This window comes from Anopheles cruzii, chromosome 3 (genome assembly GCF_943734635.1).
Source record: "Anopheles cruzii chromosome 3, idAnoCruzAS_RS32_06, whole genome shotgun sequence".
NCBI lineage: Eukaryota > Metazoa > Arthropoda > Insecta > Diptera > Culicidae > Anopheles > Anopheles cruzii.
Genome location: NC_069145.1, coordinates 9734530 through 9751634, shown reverse-complemented (window position 1 = coordinate 9751634; position 17105 = coordinate 9734530). Strand labels below are relative to the sequence as shown.

Genomic DNA, 17105 nt, shown 5'->3' with positions numbered 1-17105 from the left:
ATCATATAATAGAAATCGGCAGGCGTAACCAAATCATAGTGCTTGCAGTGCTGGTCGGTTGGAAGCAAGTCGAACACATACACAGACACACACACACAGGCAAACAGAACAACACAGCTAAACGTGAAGTACCATCAAGCAGCGAGTGTACGGAAGCAACGCGCGCCTTAACCGCAAGGATCCAAGTGTGTAGTCAGCGGATATGTCGCATAGTGAAAGCAAAAATGTCAAAGTGTCTTGCACTAACCAACCAGCAGAGAGAGTGAGAGAGAGAGAGAGAGTGGGAAAAAGCGAGTGAAAAAGAGAGAAAGCGGGCAAAAGCAAAACTGTGGTGCTCCAAACGATTGTTGGCAGCATAGTTGCATTAAGCAGATCATAACGGAACAGAAGGTAACGGATAGAGAAAAAAAAAACGAAAGGAAACGCGAAACATTGCAAATGCATAAAACCCGGGCCAACGAACGAAAGCGACTTGAAAAAAAGGAGGAAAGTCAAATGAAACACCTGTAATGGCGCAGTTTTGCCATGGTTCATATCTACGGCCTATTGCGCGCCGTAATGGTGACGAGGATGTGGGAGCTTTTTTTATTATTTGTTTACAGGTGGATGGTGGGTGGTGGTAATGACGTCGACGGGCGGTCGACTTCAGCTCTCCACAGCCGTAGGAGTTTTGTGTGTTTGGGAATATTCTAGTAGCTCACGGTCCAGACCGGGACCGCCAGGCTGACCGCCGCTTCTCTGCGCTGCCGTCGTCGGCCGATGGCGACGATTCGCGATGCTACGGCCGGCGGCGGGGCGGCGTAATTATTTTCCGGCCTCAAGCGCGACCGAACGGCCATTAAATCGGATTGCTGTTCGGTTTTCGGCCTCCGGTTTGGGGTACAACACACAAATTTAGGGACATCGTTTCGCTACATTATGCACCGTCGCCACGTTGGGACAGCTGTTCCCTCTGGGCTTCTGTTGCTGCTTCTAAAACTATTGGTGCAACTACATGGCGGGACGCGGTTTACACTGGGGAACGATGGCTGCGCGGCGCGGAATTTACTTTCAACAAACAACACGGGTTTGTGGGTTTCTTTTTTGGTTTTTGGTGTTTGATCGTGGCTGCAAATACAGAAAGACGTAATTGTATTGGTATCGTATTGGTCGTTTGGTAGCGGCAGGCAGGCAGGCAGGTAGGTAGAGGGTTTCGTGGAAAATTGCAAGGAAAATATCGGGGCCAGGCCGTGATCCGAGCGTCGGAACGTTCGCTCGAAAAGTTGCCCCCCCAATTCGGTCCGCGCTAAAAATCGATCCATCGAATGTGTTGTGTATTTCTATCTACTCCGAACGGCAACTAACAACGATATTTGATTATTTTGATATTTTCGTACGATTAACAAAACACGTGACCGAATGACCGCGTTACCTATCCGCGTTAACTATGGATGGACTCTAGGTTCTACACACACGTCTGATCGCTCTGGTCGCTAAACACGGGGACAGCAAACAGACGGGGAAAAGGTAACACTAATTACGAAGGACACAATCACACCGAAGGATGGGCACACACACACACAGAAGGACTGGCAGGATACACTGGCGGGTATGGTCAACACACGCGAGTGTATTGGGTGTTAAAATGGCAATAATTCGTATTCGGTGGCAGGCAGAGAGAATCGCAGGAAAAAGGGTCTTTCGCTCGGTCTCGATGAAGTATGTTAATTAAATATTTATTAGAGTATACGGCGAAAGTGGCGCGCCCCAACAAGTGGCCGGCTAGCAGCGACCCGGACGGGAAAAGCATCGTGATTGCGCAACAAAACAGAAACGATGGGGGGGGTAAAAAAAACCCGGAACCACCCCACGAACGGACAAGGATTAATGGAATTTTCCCGGCTTCATTATGGCCGGGTCGGGCAAGACCCATCCCCACCGATCGGCCGGCCAGAGATACCGCGCGCCATCGATGAAGAATGATTTTAAATTACGCTGGCAACGTTCCAACGAGAGCTCCGAGAGCGTGGCCAGTTATTTGTGGGCTTCAGTTGTTTTATGTTTTTTGCTCCTGCTGCTGCTGCTGCTACGGTTTCACCATCAGCCATCGCGTGTCAACGGCAGCAGCGGCGAGTGGCCGGTGGCGTGAACTGAAATTCGCACATAATTTGTTCGGCGCCGTTTGGTTCAGCCACCGGGAAACTGGGGGCCGACCGCAGGACCGCGAAGGAATGTAATTTGACAAGTGATGCAATTAAATGCATGCCTGGTGCATCGACAGCGCCCACCCCGCCGGATCGGTAGACCGAAATGACGACGATGGCGTGTTGTGTTTTCTTTTTTCTTTTTTTGTTGATCAATGTGTGTTGCATAAATTCCTCCATCAAACGGGGTAGGGGGTTCCAATCTGTGCCGTGTGGCCACACATTTTAATAGCCCTGTTTTATCCCGGATTTCAGGACTGTAATAAACATCAATCGGGATCGGGATCTTTTATTTATTACATTTGCTCTGACCTCCAAATAAACGGGCTTACAGTTTTATTCGATTTCGCGGACTCCCGGATATTGATTTGGGTATTGACCGCGTGTGAGTCCGATTGAATGTAGCGAAAAAAAGAGGAACGATTATTAATCTTCTTAAAACAAATATGTTGTTCTCCGTCCTGTACACCGGGGGGTCGAATCTGTTCGTCCAACATTACAACCCCATTCAATCGGCAAGCCCCGGCCAAGAGAATTCGGTGGTTTCATTATGTTACCTTTTAATACGCCCGATAAGGCTGACTTGTCCCTTATTTATGTCACGCACCGAAACGGGCACCCACCAAGGCCGACCAAGGGCTCCAAGGGTGGTTCATCGGATCCGCGGCGAACCCGCTTTGTTTTGATTTAAAATCTGTCCGACTTTTCACCATTACCGTCGTGGCCCGTCGGCGAGGTGTTGATGCGGTTAATACAGCGCGAGCGCGCGGGCGTGCCGGCAACGATAAGCGGCTTAACTCATTATGCAACCGGCGGAAAATGGGATTTAATCAGCTTCGTGCTAGGGCCTGTTTTCGCGTGTTTTTTTTTGGTCCGCGGTGCGCGCGCGTGGCCCTCACACAAACATAATCTCCTCGTGATGAATATTAATTTCGCAAGGTTTCGGAGAAACTCGGCTCGTGGAAGGTTTTTTGGGCGGTGTCAGCACTGTAAACTATCTCTATCCCGGGCACCGGTGGCTCGGTCTCGGTGGAAACGATGATCCAACACACCGCTAGACGGATGGAGCTCGGCAAGGATCGTGCGCGGCATTCAGAAGTCAATTATGTTGTTGGTTCGACGAAATGAAACATTCCGGTGCCGGTGGAGCCCAGATGTGTCTCTGTCCTGGGGGGTGGGACCACATCTTGCGTTTCCTTTTTTAAATACCGTGCCCCATCCGGCAGCAAGGGCACCATTTCATTTCACCCAGACGAGTTTCGTATTCACTTGGGTCGGAATCGGTCCCAGACTAGGCGGCGGGGAAGCAACGAACCGCCGGCAGCACGTGGTGAAAGGGACGTGCCTTCGGCACCGGGCAACATGGCACCAATTAAGCACTCACAGCACCGCAGCAGCAGCACCACAGTCGGAACGCTTTTCCGATTCAAAAAGGCGCCCCACCGGGGACCGGGAATTCAGGACTTTGTGGAATCTCCCTTTGCGATGAAACATCAGAAGATAACGGGCGCCCACCGGGCGGCCGGTGTTGGCCATCCTAAGTCCAAAGCACGGCTCAGCGTGCCGCCGTGCCGTGTTGGTGTGTGGTGTCCAATACGGATTGTAGCACACCTTAAAGCCCACACCTTTTACCATTTAAAGCCTGGGAAGCAGCGGCGGGCAGGACCCCAGAGTTTGATGATTTCCATCCCAGCAGCGCTCCGTCGATCGACGAGGACACCGTGCCCGTAGTAATCCAGTTACCCAGGTGGCCCCAACGACGGCCCAGCAGTGGACCGAGGAAATCATCAATAATCTATTTTCAGCCATCCGCACACATCCGCCCGATCCGTGGGGTTGCCCGGGTTGCTGAGTCCATTTTAAGGGGACTCCTGGTCGCCACCACACGATGGTCGCTTCAAATTGGCCTTCCGGCCGGGTGGTTCATTCGATTGCGAGACCGGACCCGACCTCGCACAGGTGTGTTCCTACACGTGGGAGTCCTTTTTAGACCGGAGCCGTTCTTGTTTCCTCCGCATAAACACACGGGGTCCACGCGACGCCGCACAGTGACCGTCGTGCGTATCTTAATGCAATGATGCGTGGCTTCTGTGTCCGGTCCGGTCGAAAGGATACAACAACCACAGTTCGCTTCGGTTGCCACCGTGGGACGTGGGCTGTGGGTCTAATGAGTGAACGAAAGTGAGGGCGCATAATTATTGCTAACGACATTGTTTCGAATGAACAGTTTCCCGGCACATGGTGCCACTCTGGGTCAGTAGGTTACGCGGGCATCGGGTAGTTTCCTTAACGAACCCTGGACACATCGAACCGTAGCATTATTTAGAATTTAAAAGAACGTTAGAAGTTATTTAAATATTCACAGTTCTACGGAGAACGAAATTGACAGCAGTGTGTCCAGCCCAGGTCCTGAATGATTCACAAGACCTATAAAAAATAGACTGTTTCGTAAAAGCTTATAACATATTTCAATAGTATTTTGAACCAGTTGTCGGGCTTTAAGCTATGCTACGAATACTTTCTAACTGAATTCACCATTCAATTGAAACATTTCTTTATTTCTTATTTACAATCGATGTGGATTGTCACAACGATAAAGGGCGATAAAGAAATATAAAGAAAAATAATCAATAAAAAAGCTGTAACTAATCGACAAAACTAGGATAGGAAGGATACAATATCTAAACGAGTTTTGCTTAAAATACAGTTACTGCGAGATACTCCCAACATAATACTTTATCTAACAAAATTCAGTTTCTTCCACTTGCCCAGTATTTAGGGATCAATTCGAGGGTTAACATCAATTACGGGGAAACGACTTAATCAATCATAAATAAATGAATAAACGCAATAAGTAACAAATTGAGAACAAGAGAGATAAATAAATTACAAACCCTCCCATGCTAAATAAGGGATAATGAAAAACATCGAACGAAGGCCGTCTACTGGAACTGATGCCTCGAATTAATTAACTAACAGCACAGCTGACCATAAATATTGAACATTCTGAAGGGCCTCCTTTGATAGGCCGTACAGGATACCTGAGAAAACAGCGATAAGACCTTTGAACTCAGCAGCTCCACCTTTCACGGTTTGTGAATCTACGGACGAACGTTATTAGTTCGAGTATTCTCCATCTTTCCAGCAAACAATCAATCAGCCATTCAATTATCCCCCGAGCGGCAACGAGCCGTCATCTCCCGGGAGGAGCCGTTGGCAAGGGGCGTCGCCATGCCAACCCCACCCAAAGATTGCTGCCGTGATTCATGTTTTCCGGCTCACTCACAAATTGCGGATCCGTTCCGGCCTGGCCCCCGGCTGGTTGTGTTTCACTGTGCGGCACGGCATAATGATGGACGTTTGATGCTCGCACGGAACCAGCTCTCGACGGACACTTTTGCCGGATTCGGGAAAACGGCCCGGCGTCAATCGCTCACCGCAGAGAGTCGGGCAGAAAACATTCCGCACATTCTTTTCCCGGCACGGCACAGCGAGTGGGTTTTTCGGTGCCAGATTCACGAGGAATTCGGAGTCGATTGTTTCATCGGGATCGGCCGATCGGCCGGGTCGGGATTTTTACGGCCGGAATGTACTCCGCACGATCGTTACAGGAGATTTAGACATCCGGTCCCGTTCCGGGCCGTTCCGAAGCCGAACAGATATAAATCACTGTCCTGGCCCAGGGAGCCGGTCCGAAACCGCACCAAACGACATACCTTCGATGCTGACCGATTTTCTTCCTCTTTTGCTCTCTTGTTGTGGTTGGGATCTTATCACTTTCGAACTGCTGAGCCTTCTCCGAACTCGGCACGGTTTGGTCTGGTCCCTGTCGTCGGGACGAGCCAACTTGATTACTGGTCGAGCTGTGCCCCAGAGCTTGCAGTGCACTTGCTCGTCATTCAGAGCAGCTTTGTGAAACAAACGGACCGAACGAACCTCTGGCCCTGAACAGAACTCGTAGAGCTCGTACTGAAAGCGCTGGTCTGTTGCTAATTAATTATTTCATCTGTTTTCGATCCGATTTCAATTTTCCTTGTACAGCAAGACGGTACACTTGGGCAAGAAGTGATCCGGGCGCCTCTGGAAGCATTACACAACACGCTCGGGTTCACTCCCCACATCGACCACCCAATCAACAGGTACACCACCACCAGCCGGCCGATGAAACGTTCTATTAATAAAGATAGCCGTTTCCGGCTGGCACGGCACTCGAATCAATAGTTTGTCGAAGCACAGCCCGGCAGCCCGGCCCGGCCTGACCGCTCATCATCCTTCCTGGCGCCGTGTCCGGGCCGAGCCGAGCCGAACGGGAACCATGGAACCGTGAGCATGAGTGGGGTTGAGGGCGGGATTTTCCCGGGTTTCCCAAGACTTAAGCCGTCAACAAAAGGTGAGCACAATCATCAAACGCTTTCACTCGCATGCAATCGGCTCGTCAATCGGGTTCGTCTTGATCGACGCCATCGGTGGGCTAGTTGCTTGCAGGGCCGCGCCCGGAGAAAGTTGTTTAATTGAAAGCGACCCTTGAGAGCTCGAGCGGTGCTCGAGTGGGCTCGAGTGGGAGCAGCCAACAATGTTGGCCGCCGCAGCCAGTCGAGTTGGTGTCGAATTTTGGTTAATTTTATATTAAGCTCATTAACAGCGGCGGCGGTCTCCGGTCGGACGGCCGGAATCACAAAGCCGGCGGCCTGTTAATGGTGGGTTTATGCGGAATTTGTATCATCATTCGCAGTGCGCCCATTAGTCTACCGGTCTGCCCGGCCCGGTAAGCCTCGGATATGTTGTGCCGGGGCCGGGTAAGGATGAGAACCGCATGCCCGTGCGCATTCGATGGATTGGAATTTGTGTGCTGCGGGAATCGAGCTCGGAGCTCGGAACGGATGTGCCCCAAGCTGCGAATGATTCATGTCATAATCGGATCGATTCAACGGTCGCTCTCTCTCTCTCTCTGTCGTTGCGTCCTCGTTATCGTTACCCGGGGCGCTTTGCGAATGCAATTAATCAACGATTGTAACGAGCACGTCTCAGGTCGGTATGTGGAATGTGTTTTACATACCCACAGTGTAGTGTGGAGTGAAAAAATAAAGCGCCGAACAGTACGATAATCTCGCTTTCGGGCTTTTCGGGATAAATTAAGGCTGGTGATTTGTTTTATTTATGTCCAAATTAATAATAACGCTTAAAAATTACAATATCCATCGGCAAAGTGTGCCAGCCATCCATTTTGAAACAATTGTATTACACATGATTTATTGTTAACAAAGTGGCAACGGCGCAAAAAGGTACGGTGCTGGTGTCGGAGAAAATCAGATCCTCGCATAAAACGGCTGACCGCTTTTGGGTTGCTTTTCAGCATGACCCCATTACACACCAGACAGCGGACATGTGCTGGAATAGAAATCACTGTCGGTGAAAGAACTTTTCGTGTGGGTTCTCCAGTCCGCCCCAGTATCCCACAGGATCCGTCCCACATCAGGATCGAGATCTGAACGAGACCACCTTCCCCATGACCGGACCGGTTCGCTGTTCGCTTCCGCTCGGGCCGGAAACTCGAAGCTCCACCGGAAGCCCGCAGACCCGAACGGCACGTCATTCACGTCTCGGTAAGTGTCATCCTTAACGTTGCTCTTGAATTCATAATTGTCATCCCGGTGACGGCGGTGGCGATAGGTTTGAGCGTGAGCAGCGCAACGTGCACGGGTTGCAACATCCGCCATGCTGCCATTTTGTTTACAAATTTCGCACACAAACTATTCGCGCAGTTTGTTCTGTCGTTGCTACATGAAAACATCGAATGTAATGGGTTCTCAAACGATCTCTGACTGATGGGAGTAAATATATATTCACCAGATGCTGGTAAACTATTTAATTGATAGTAGAAAAAAAGAGCAACGCTGTCACCGTACAACGACCAAGGTTCATATATGACAAGAAGGCAAATGAAGGCACCGGTTCTCCCAACCACGAGCAGGAGTTCCGCTTGAGGGACCCACGAGGGCATAATGTTAGCTCGCGAACCAAAAGAAAAAACGAGTGGCGGACGCAAATGAAAGATTTTAAATTTTTAATTAAATGCCTAAACTTTCCCACTAACGACGGCATAACGAGCTGATGATGCTACCCGTGCCCGGGACCGGCTTCACCTTCGCCACTCTAATGGCCGCGATACATTGGAGGGTGTGATTCGGGGCGTAGTAAACGGAAACGCGCCATCGAGAGAAACGCGGCCGAATGAAACGAAATGTGGCGACAAAGTTGGAAAGCTGCACGGAACAGGAGCGTGGAACCTTCCGGTTGGACTATGTGCCGGTGGCGCACCCACGAACAGCGTTCGCGGTGGTGTGCAAAAGAATTCACGGAAAGCGCCCCGTGAGTCGGAAAGACAAACGTTTGCACAAGTGGTGCACACACCGCACGGAAACTTTTCCCCGGTCGCTCCGGGACGTCGTTTTCGCTTTGATGATGAATTACACACACATCGCGGTCGTCGCGCGCCGTTTTTATTGGGCAGTTTTTGTGTCGAGTGGGAGTGCCAACATTAGCATACAGACGACAAATATTTGTATTTATGTTTGGCCAAGTCCGGTGAGATCGGTAATAGAAGCGAATTTCATCGCAAGGCAACGTGGAGGCAAATGGCAAATGCACAAGCACAAGGCAAATGTTTTGGCAAGTAAAATAGCTTGACTTTCAAGGAGAGTTTAGCTTCAGCTACTATATATGAAGTACCACCGCCTCTCTAATGAGGGTTATAATTTCCTTCTCCGAAAGCATACGCCCTGCTGTTGAGTCTCCTGCGAGCGAATGTATCCCCACGTGAAACGTAATTGAAACCGAAGCCGACGGGTGGCTCTCACACACAACGGACCCCGTGCGTTATGTAAATTGACGAAAGTAATTTATACCTCCGCTCGCATTCGTTTCCCAACTTCACACAGGGACTCGCACGAGGACGGGGAAATGGTGGCCCGAAACGCATCATATGCCTTCCATCATGTAGCCTCGGCATCATCCTCGGCGCCGGGCGTACCGTGCCCGGAATAGCGCTTCCCGTAACGGTGGGTTTTCGTATGAAAAATAAGTAATTCTCTCCACTCCGGTGAAGGGCCCAAAATTGCCACCGAAAGGGAAGATCCCAAAACCCACTAACACAGACACAAACACGAGCGCGCGCAAAAGAGCATCGCCTGTAGCACGCTAGCTGGCTGGCCGGCCGCCTGTCGCTTCCTGTTCCGGATGCCGGAGCTTCGGTTCTCGAGCACGGCGAGCAACATAATAAATGTAATCATGTGCCGAGGCCCCACACTCCTCCTTGGCAAGGAGCACGAATGAAGCAACCGAAATCCCAGCATAGAAAAAAACCCGACGGTGGCAATGATGCACGATGTGGAAATAAAAATTATCTCCCAAGCGGCTTCAGTGGGAAAACCCTACCGCCGTTGCTGGGCCGGTGAAAGTATGCTTAAAAGCCGGTATCCGGTTCCCGACGCTCCCGCTGGGACCTAAACAAACCCGGCCACCCTTCGGGGCAGCAACAAGTCCATTCCCGTGCATCGCCTCCGTCCGGCCGTCGTCGTTATTAATCAGAATCATAAATTTTCACACTATTTTCCTCCGGCGGAACCGGGTTCCGTAGAGTTGGATGCTCACTGCAAGTGTCAACTTTCGTGAGGCCCGAAAAATAACCCCCCCCAAAAGTTACCCTATTTTCTAGACCGAAGAAACCCAACCGACGGCACCGATAGGATCCTGTTGTGCGGTGCGCGTGAACTTAAGTGAAACGTGACACCGGAACGTGGTGTCCCATATCCCGCGGAGTTAGTTTAGCGCGGCGTCCTCCCAAGAACCTGCCACGCGAGCTTCTTGCGAGAGGAAGAACACACGGCACCGAGATCCGGCGAAGAGTTTTTGGTTGATTTCCGACCCGCCGGGATTCACGACCACTACGCACAAAGCGGCTGATGGGTGGCTGCTTCCCGGAAGGACATTATGCAAAGCAAACCGAGAGGGCTTCTTTGAGAGTGTACTCTGAATGCTCTGCACAAGAATGGGGGTCGCTCCAGTTCGGAGTCAGTTTTTCTTCGACAGTGCCTCTCGGGATGTGCGTAAACATGGGTGCTCCACTTTTCACCCGTCAACAGGCGCCAATTTTTGCGTATTTTCGTACAAATATCATATTGCACGGTCACCATTGTGGTGCAATTCGGCAAATTGATTTACTCGGGAACTGTGGACTTTTCGGATTGGCCACCAGCCAGCATTCTTCTTGTGGAAGCTTCGATTGAATTGAATTTACACTAAACATGTTGGTCATTTGTCCTAATTTAAGACCACCTTTTTGGAACTGCAACGGTACAAGTTGGCTACCCTTTCATTTGTCTCTATTTGTCCGCCATTAATTTGTATTTAATTTCTTTCTTTATCAAATCCCTCGGACGCTCCGAAACCTTTTAACCCGATAGCTTGAGTGAACACAACAGCCGTGCTCACTAACTAACCACGGCAGTTGCCACTTTTCGAGCAACAAAAAACAATCAACGTTGAAGTGGATCGTGCCTCGATGGCTCAGTCCTGGGTGCTGTAATTTCCACAAATAATGTGTAAACCCCCGGGCCCAAAAACGATCGGTTCACAGTAATCCATTACAGCAGCAGGCCGCAGGCAGGACGAGAGAGCACCGACGCCCGACGGGTGCGAAAAGTCCGGGAAATGCAGCAGGGAAATTGGCTCGTACATTACGAAAATTAACTCTTGAAATCCGTTCCCTGAAACCCTTTCCAGCGTGTGTGTGTGTGTGTGTGTGTGGGGGGAATATTTCATCGGCTTATGAGGCTCTTGATGGGGCACCGAGTTCGAGTTGCTTGCTGTCACCCGTAAGTGCCGGTCGCCTCTTCACTCCGCAGCAAACGGCACGAGTACGGAGCGGACAGCACCGAAGTACAAGTGCTCTAACAGATGAAAACTCTACTGTCAGCCCGCCAGACCTTTGGTTCCGTCATCAACCGGCTGCGGGTGGAAGAAGACCACCACCCGGGGGGCCACCAGCTCTTCTTCCGGGCATGACGTGCGCCCGGCCTGAGCGGTAATTAAATATTCATTGTTTTCGCTAAGTACGGAGAGCAAACATTTTCGGTCGGAACACCATCCCGACACCGAAGCGGCCCCGGTGTGTGTTTGTGTGTGTTTATGTGAATTTAGGATTTTTTCTCCTCTCTCAACCCTTCTCACAACTATATCCACGCAGAGGCCACGGGGTCCAAATAGAGTGTTTAAATTTCGGTGTCTGAACGCACTTACGAATCGCGGATGGAGGGTACTAACTCGGCATCGGTTCTAGAGGCGGCTTTCCTTAGAGGAGGATGTCAAAATCGCAGAGCTCGGATCTGACTTCCAGCCACACACACACGATGTCTTCGGATGATGCTGTTCAAGATTATGATAGGGTAAACCAAGATGGTTACAGCCAAGGTTAGCCGGCGGGCCTTTCGCTGGTTAGGATTATCGTTTAACACCACCCGATGACAGGCGTCCTTATGCGGTGCCTGCTGTGATCTTGCGAACGTAGCCAAATCCCTGTCCCCTTACAAGAAACGGGACACAAAGCCTGTGGATAACATTTAAATTGAACGCTCCGAACAGATGTAAATGGTTGGTTGATATTGAAATGAATTAAAAACTGCATTTTTTATTACAATCTCTCAGACTGCAGAACAGTCATTAGTCTGAGTAGCAGAAATTCATAATCGGCTTAAAGGAGGCTGAATTTACATCGTTCTTCGTGTGTTTCAATTCTCTGTAATAAGTCCACGGTAATATTTACTATAGCTCTCAAATACCTTCATACAGTGGATAGCGAAAATAAGTTAAGTTCAAGTTAACAAAACATTTGATTGAAAACGAGGATCGAAAATATATTTTAGCTACGAATGAAAAACATGATATAAAATGTGAGTGATTTAACCAATTCTGTTAAATGGACTGAACAATGAATGGAATAATTTACCGGACTACCTGGGTTGGCTTTAAAATATTTAATTTAACAAAATTTTCGACGATTTAAAGTCGAACGACGATGTTCGTTCATTCGTTTGATGTTCATCGTACGTCAAAAACAGCACACACATTGATTCTAATGAACGTTAGCGTTTCTTCCAGTTTCCAGTTTTGTGCGGAACGAAGCTTGCTAATTACTTGCTGGTCGGCTACTCCAATACAAATAAATCATCATTTTTTTCAACTAATGCGCTGCATGATGATTTCCGAGTAGAGTAGTTCAGGGCGCTCATTGGAAAGCAAACACCAAACAATAAACAGATCAATTGTGTTTTTCTTTTCATTTTAACCATGTTTTCCTGGGCGTCCGATGGGGTTGCGTAGGAAATCATAATTCTGTTGCGCTGTTTGCGCAACGTTCAACGATGCCCGGTGTGCCGGCACCGACGCCCACGCCCACCTCTGCCCACTGACCGTGATTCAATCTGCTTCGAACGGATTTATTCACTGATTTTTCGCCGTCCATTCCGGCGTGCGAGAGCTTCCCGTAAATGCATTTCCTGCGCCTGTCGTCTACTATTTATATCGGACTCTCGCAAAAAGCGGTTAGCTGCTCGGGCCCAGGAACGTGACTGCCATCGCAAATGCAACTAGCAAACGGTACGGAGAGAGAGACGACGAGTGCGAAGGATGATTATCCGGCCACCCGGCCAGGGACACGGAGTTTCCGGGGCCATTTCTTTCGCATCACACTCCCCGGTAAGGGCCGGGGCCGATCAGTGTCTTGCCGGGGCCGGAGCGTGGGTCAGCTTGAATTATCGTCCTTTCGGAAAACATCTCGTTTGCCGGGAGCCGTGCCGACGGTCAAACGGACGACACCGAGGTAATTTATATTTTTCCAGCAAACAATAGGGAGTTATTCTGTGGGTTTGCTCCCACAGCACTGGGCGATAATTATCCTTTTATTGTGTCGGATAGGCAGCGCGAGCGCACAAAACTTTGAACATTTGAGGTCAGTGTCGTTCCAGAAAAGAATGTTTGAATGCCGTGAATGCCAGGCGGAGACCTTTTTAAGAGAATTAATCACAAAAACGTTAAAAAGAGGGCGAAACTGAAGAAAAGGATTCCTAAATTGATTTCACAACATACGGAGTTGGTGAGCTTCGTTGTTGGTTCCAGTTTGGGCGTGCAATTGTTGTGTAAAAATCGGTTGAGTGATTTTTAATTCCAGTGTTTTTATAAAAATGGAAAAAGTCCACTATTGTGGTGTCATTAAATATTTATTTTATGAGACATTTATTTAACGGACATCAACATTTGGACATGAGAAAGCTGACCGTGCCTTGGTTGCCACGTTCGTTCATGTTGTCATCACGTTGCTCAGCGGTTGCCATGGCGAAAATCCTTGAATGACGGTTGACCATCAGCCTTTTTCACCAGATTTAGCCCCAAGCAAAGTTGTGCTCGGAGGACAGAGACTTCCGTCAAATGAACAGGCAATCCACTTCGTGAATAATTATTTTGCAGCGAAAAAAGCCGAGTGCTATCTGGATGGGACTTGCATCTTTGTTACTTAGGAAAGTTTTCAGACAACCCTCGTATAGCCGAGTCAAAAGATGTTGAGTGTTACACCCCTTGCTTGGTTGTTTAATCAGAGGGCGTTGTGATGTGAGCCTTAACTTAACGAAGAGCGATAAAATTTTCCAGCAAAAGTCTTTAAACCCGAGAAACATTCTTATCCTTCGCTCGATCGAAAGCGCTGGCTGCAGAAACGCTTGTTACGCTTCAGTTAAACCGTCATCGAAGGCCAATACGACGACGCTTGGCTGGCTCGTAAAGGATACGCGCGGGAGCGCAGCATTGCGAAAGGATCCGTCGCAAAGCTCGGGCCGAGTGCCACGAACACGTGCGAACCCCGATACAATTCAATTGGAAATGGTATTATCTTTCACCCTTTTAGGCCACGCCGCCAAAGCATGAGGTTTGATGCCCCACGGCTGGCTGTCACCCAAAGGCACCTTCTTCCGACGAGCTCGCTTTAAAATCTCCCCCGGATTCTGGGCGTTACTATATTCACCTAGAAAGCCATGCTCTCGATCTTTCTCGCTTGCTCACTCTGTCTGGACCGTTGGCACGGCACGTCTGGGTTACTTTTTTCCCTAATCCGACGACTTATTAACGAAGTTGCTTTGATTTCTGCTGGAGGACAGAGACTCGCCCCAAAGGATGTGATCTTCTCTAATCCGTATGGACGGTGTTTCATTCGTCTTGGGGCAGAAAAAAAATGAAGATTTACCAACGTTCCACCGGGGACTGCTGCGTGAAGGCTTTGCTATCGTGAAACATTCACACATACGACGAGAAATTTATCTTCCGCACGGACAATGAAGCCGGCCAATGAACCATCATTGCACGGTGCTACCTTTTCCCGCCAGCCTGCCACAGCTTTAACGTAACATTGGCTGGTTCGTTGCTTTCCCGGGGCTGACCTCCGGCAGGTCCACACCCTTCGCCATGTACAGAAAAAACATGTGGAAGGAAAAACAACATAAAACATCACCTTTCCCGTTCAGAACAGCGCGGCCGGATTAATTTCGAGCCCGGTGGAAAACAATGGAAACTTTGCAATGGAAACAGTTTGAAATTTCTTTTACTGTTGGGGTTTTCCATTCCCTGCGCCGTCGCTCGGTGGACCGCATATGGCCATGCAAAACAATCAAATCGACACTCGACTTGTCCGGTTGGTCCCGCGCAGATAAAACGGATTTCGGTTTGCTACACACACACGCGCGCACCTCTGTTTCGGGGTTTATTAATGTTGCGCCCGTTTTGTTGACTGACTTTTCCGGTGTCCGGAACGTTCGCTCACATCGCTCGTCCCAATTCAGCCTCCCACCGCCTGACTGTTGACTGACGGTGGAAAATTTGATTTACCTGGGGAGACGTGGACAAAAAGCGCCACCCGCTGATGGTGCGAATGGGGTGATGGGTGGGTGGGGAAACAATTTTCCAAACCCCGGACATCATAGGCGCCGGCCGCGCGCCACGGAAAAGGTCAGAAAACGAAAGTTTGCCCGACACAACTTTTTGTATTGGTTTTATGTTTTTGTTTTCGTCCAATTTTCCCGTGCCTTGGCCCCGGGTGCGGCGCCACGGTAATGGAAAGTGAAAATGGTTCGAAAGTATTCGCTTGAGTTCGCCATCTTTCGCGCCCGCTGGACCCGGGGCCTATGCCAAGCCACAGGGAATTTTCGTTTTATTGACTTGCGCCAAACTTCCGAAGCTATTTCGGAACAATTTTCGGGGTAATTTTTACCTTTTCTCGGAATCGGCCAGCCAGCCCAGGTGGGTGGGCGAAAACGGAGTGCTGTCAAATCGGTTTCATCAGGTCGATCAATTACCGGTCTACTTAATGGATCGCTGACAATTGAAATAGCAATTTTATTTTCTCCGGTCCAATGCTTTAAACATTAATAATTTAATAAACAATGTTTGTGACAAAACAAATACTCATCCCTTTCGACGCTCGCGCGATCCTCGCCACATTTTCTAATATCAATTTGCGGTGCACGTCAAACATTCAACAGAAGTGACAATAAAATGCAAACTCAACGCAGCTTAAGGCTCCCGGGTAAATATGTACGCTCCACGGAGTGATCCATTTTCATTGTGGTGTGGTTTCATTGTTTCTACCGGCCCCTGAGTAGCAGAGAGAGAAAACCAGGGCCCCCCGAAAACTATGGCACCCCGGCTTGGGTTGCGCGCCATTTTCATGAAGCAAAATATTGACTTTCGGTTTGTGGGCACTACTTCATATTTTGCATCCATTACTCGGCCACCTCCGCTCGCATACCTTGCTTTCGGGCCCCGCCATCCCATTAACAACCCAGATTACAACCGCGGCCGGTACTCGGGTACCGGGGTAAATGCACTTGTTGATAACTTCGTAACGTCATCCCCGGGCATCCGGTCCAGTGGCGAAGCATGATACGAGCCACGGGTTTTCCCTTGCTCGGCCGCGCCGCTGCTCGGTTTATGCTCGGCTGCGCGACCCACCACGAACGTAAAAACCGTTGCCACGGAAAATTGTGAGAAGAGTAGAAAAAGTTTGAAGCCCGAGAGATGATGGCAAAACCATGTGTACCAGTTACTTTGTGTGTGTGTGTGTGGAATTGGAGTTTTATTTAGCGCGTACACGAGCTGAAAGTTGAAACGGTATAAAGCAATCGACCGCGGGAACAGCGAATGTTTTGACACCCTTTTTGTAGGGTTTCGTTCGCGAACGGGACGCGCACAGCATAAAACAGAACTCGAGAATTCAGTTGATGAATTTATGCATTTGAATGAAATGTTTCCATTATCGAGCGAAACCGGTTCGAACTCGGAAGTCCACTTTTTCATCCAGTGAGCGAAAAATGCAAAATAATTCTATTGACGTTGTAAATTTGATACATATAGAAATGAACGTCTGTTTGTATGTTCGTATGTTCGTCCTCAGTCTCTCAAGAAGCAGCAAAAAAAGGCATAAATCCTGGCAACCGCAGCATTCTTGGTGGAATATCTTAAGGAGGTATAACTTTCACGTCAATCGATACTGTGGTAAATCAGGATGAAGCAGTAAATTATGCAACAGAATTTCTTGACTCGATTGATTTACCAGAACTGCCTCCACATATTTCGAAGTTAAAGGTTGGAGCTAAGGTTATTCTTTTGAGAGCTAAGATACATCAGTGAGCCTCCATATTAAATGGATAATACAAAGAGGAAGATGCCAATGCCAAGGTGATGCCAATAAATAAGGCAATGGAACTATGTGAATTAAACCTAGAAAGTGATTGCTTCTCCCACGGTCAATTGTATGTGACTTCCTCACGAGTTGGAAACCTGTTAGATTTGTTAGTGTAATCAACTGGAGAAAAAACTAAAAGC

At 49.1% G+C, this 17105-nt stretch overlaps 1 protein-coding gene across 1 annotated transcript in view; it reads right to left on the bottom strand.

Moving 5' to 3' along the window:
* Positions 1-527, bottom strand: part of LOC128271812 (uncharacterized) — an 89763-nt gene extending 89236 nt beyond the window's left edge. Inside the window, exon 1 of the mRNA XM_053009465.1 lies at positions 505-527. Within this exon, the coding sequence (XP_052865425.1) occupies positions 505-527 (23 nt within the window). The remainder of the gene's footprint in view (positions 1-504) is intronic.
* Between the last annotated feature and the right edge of the window lie 16578 nt (positions 528-17105).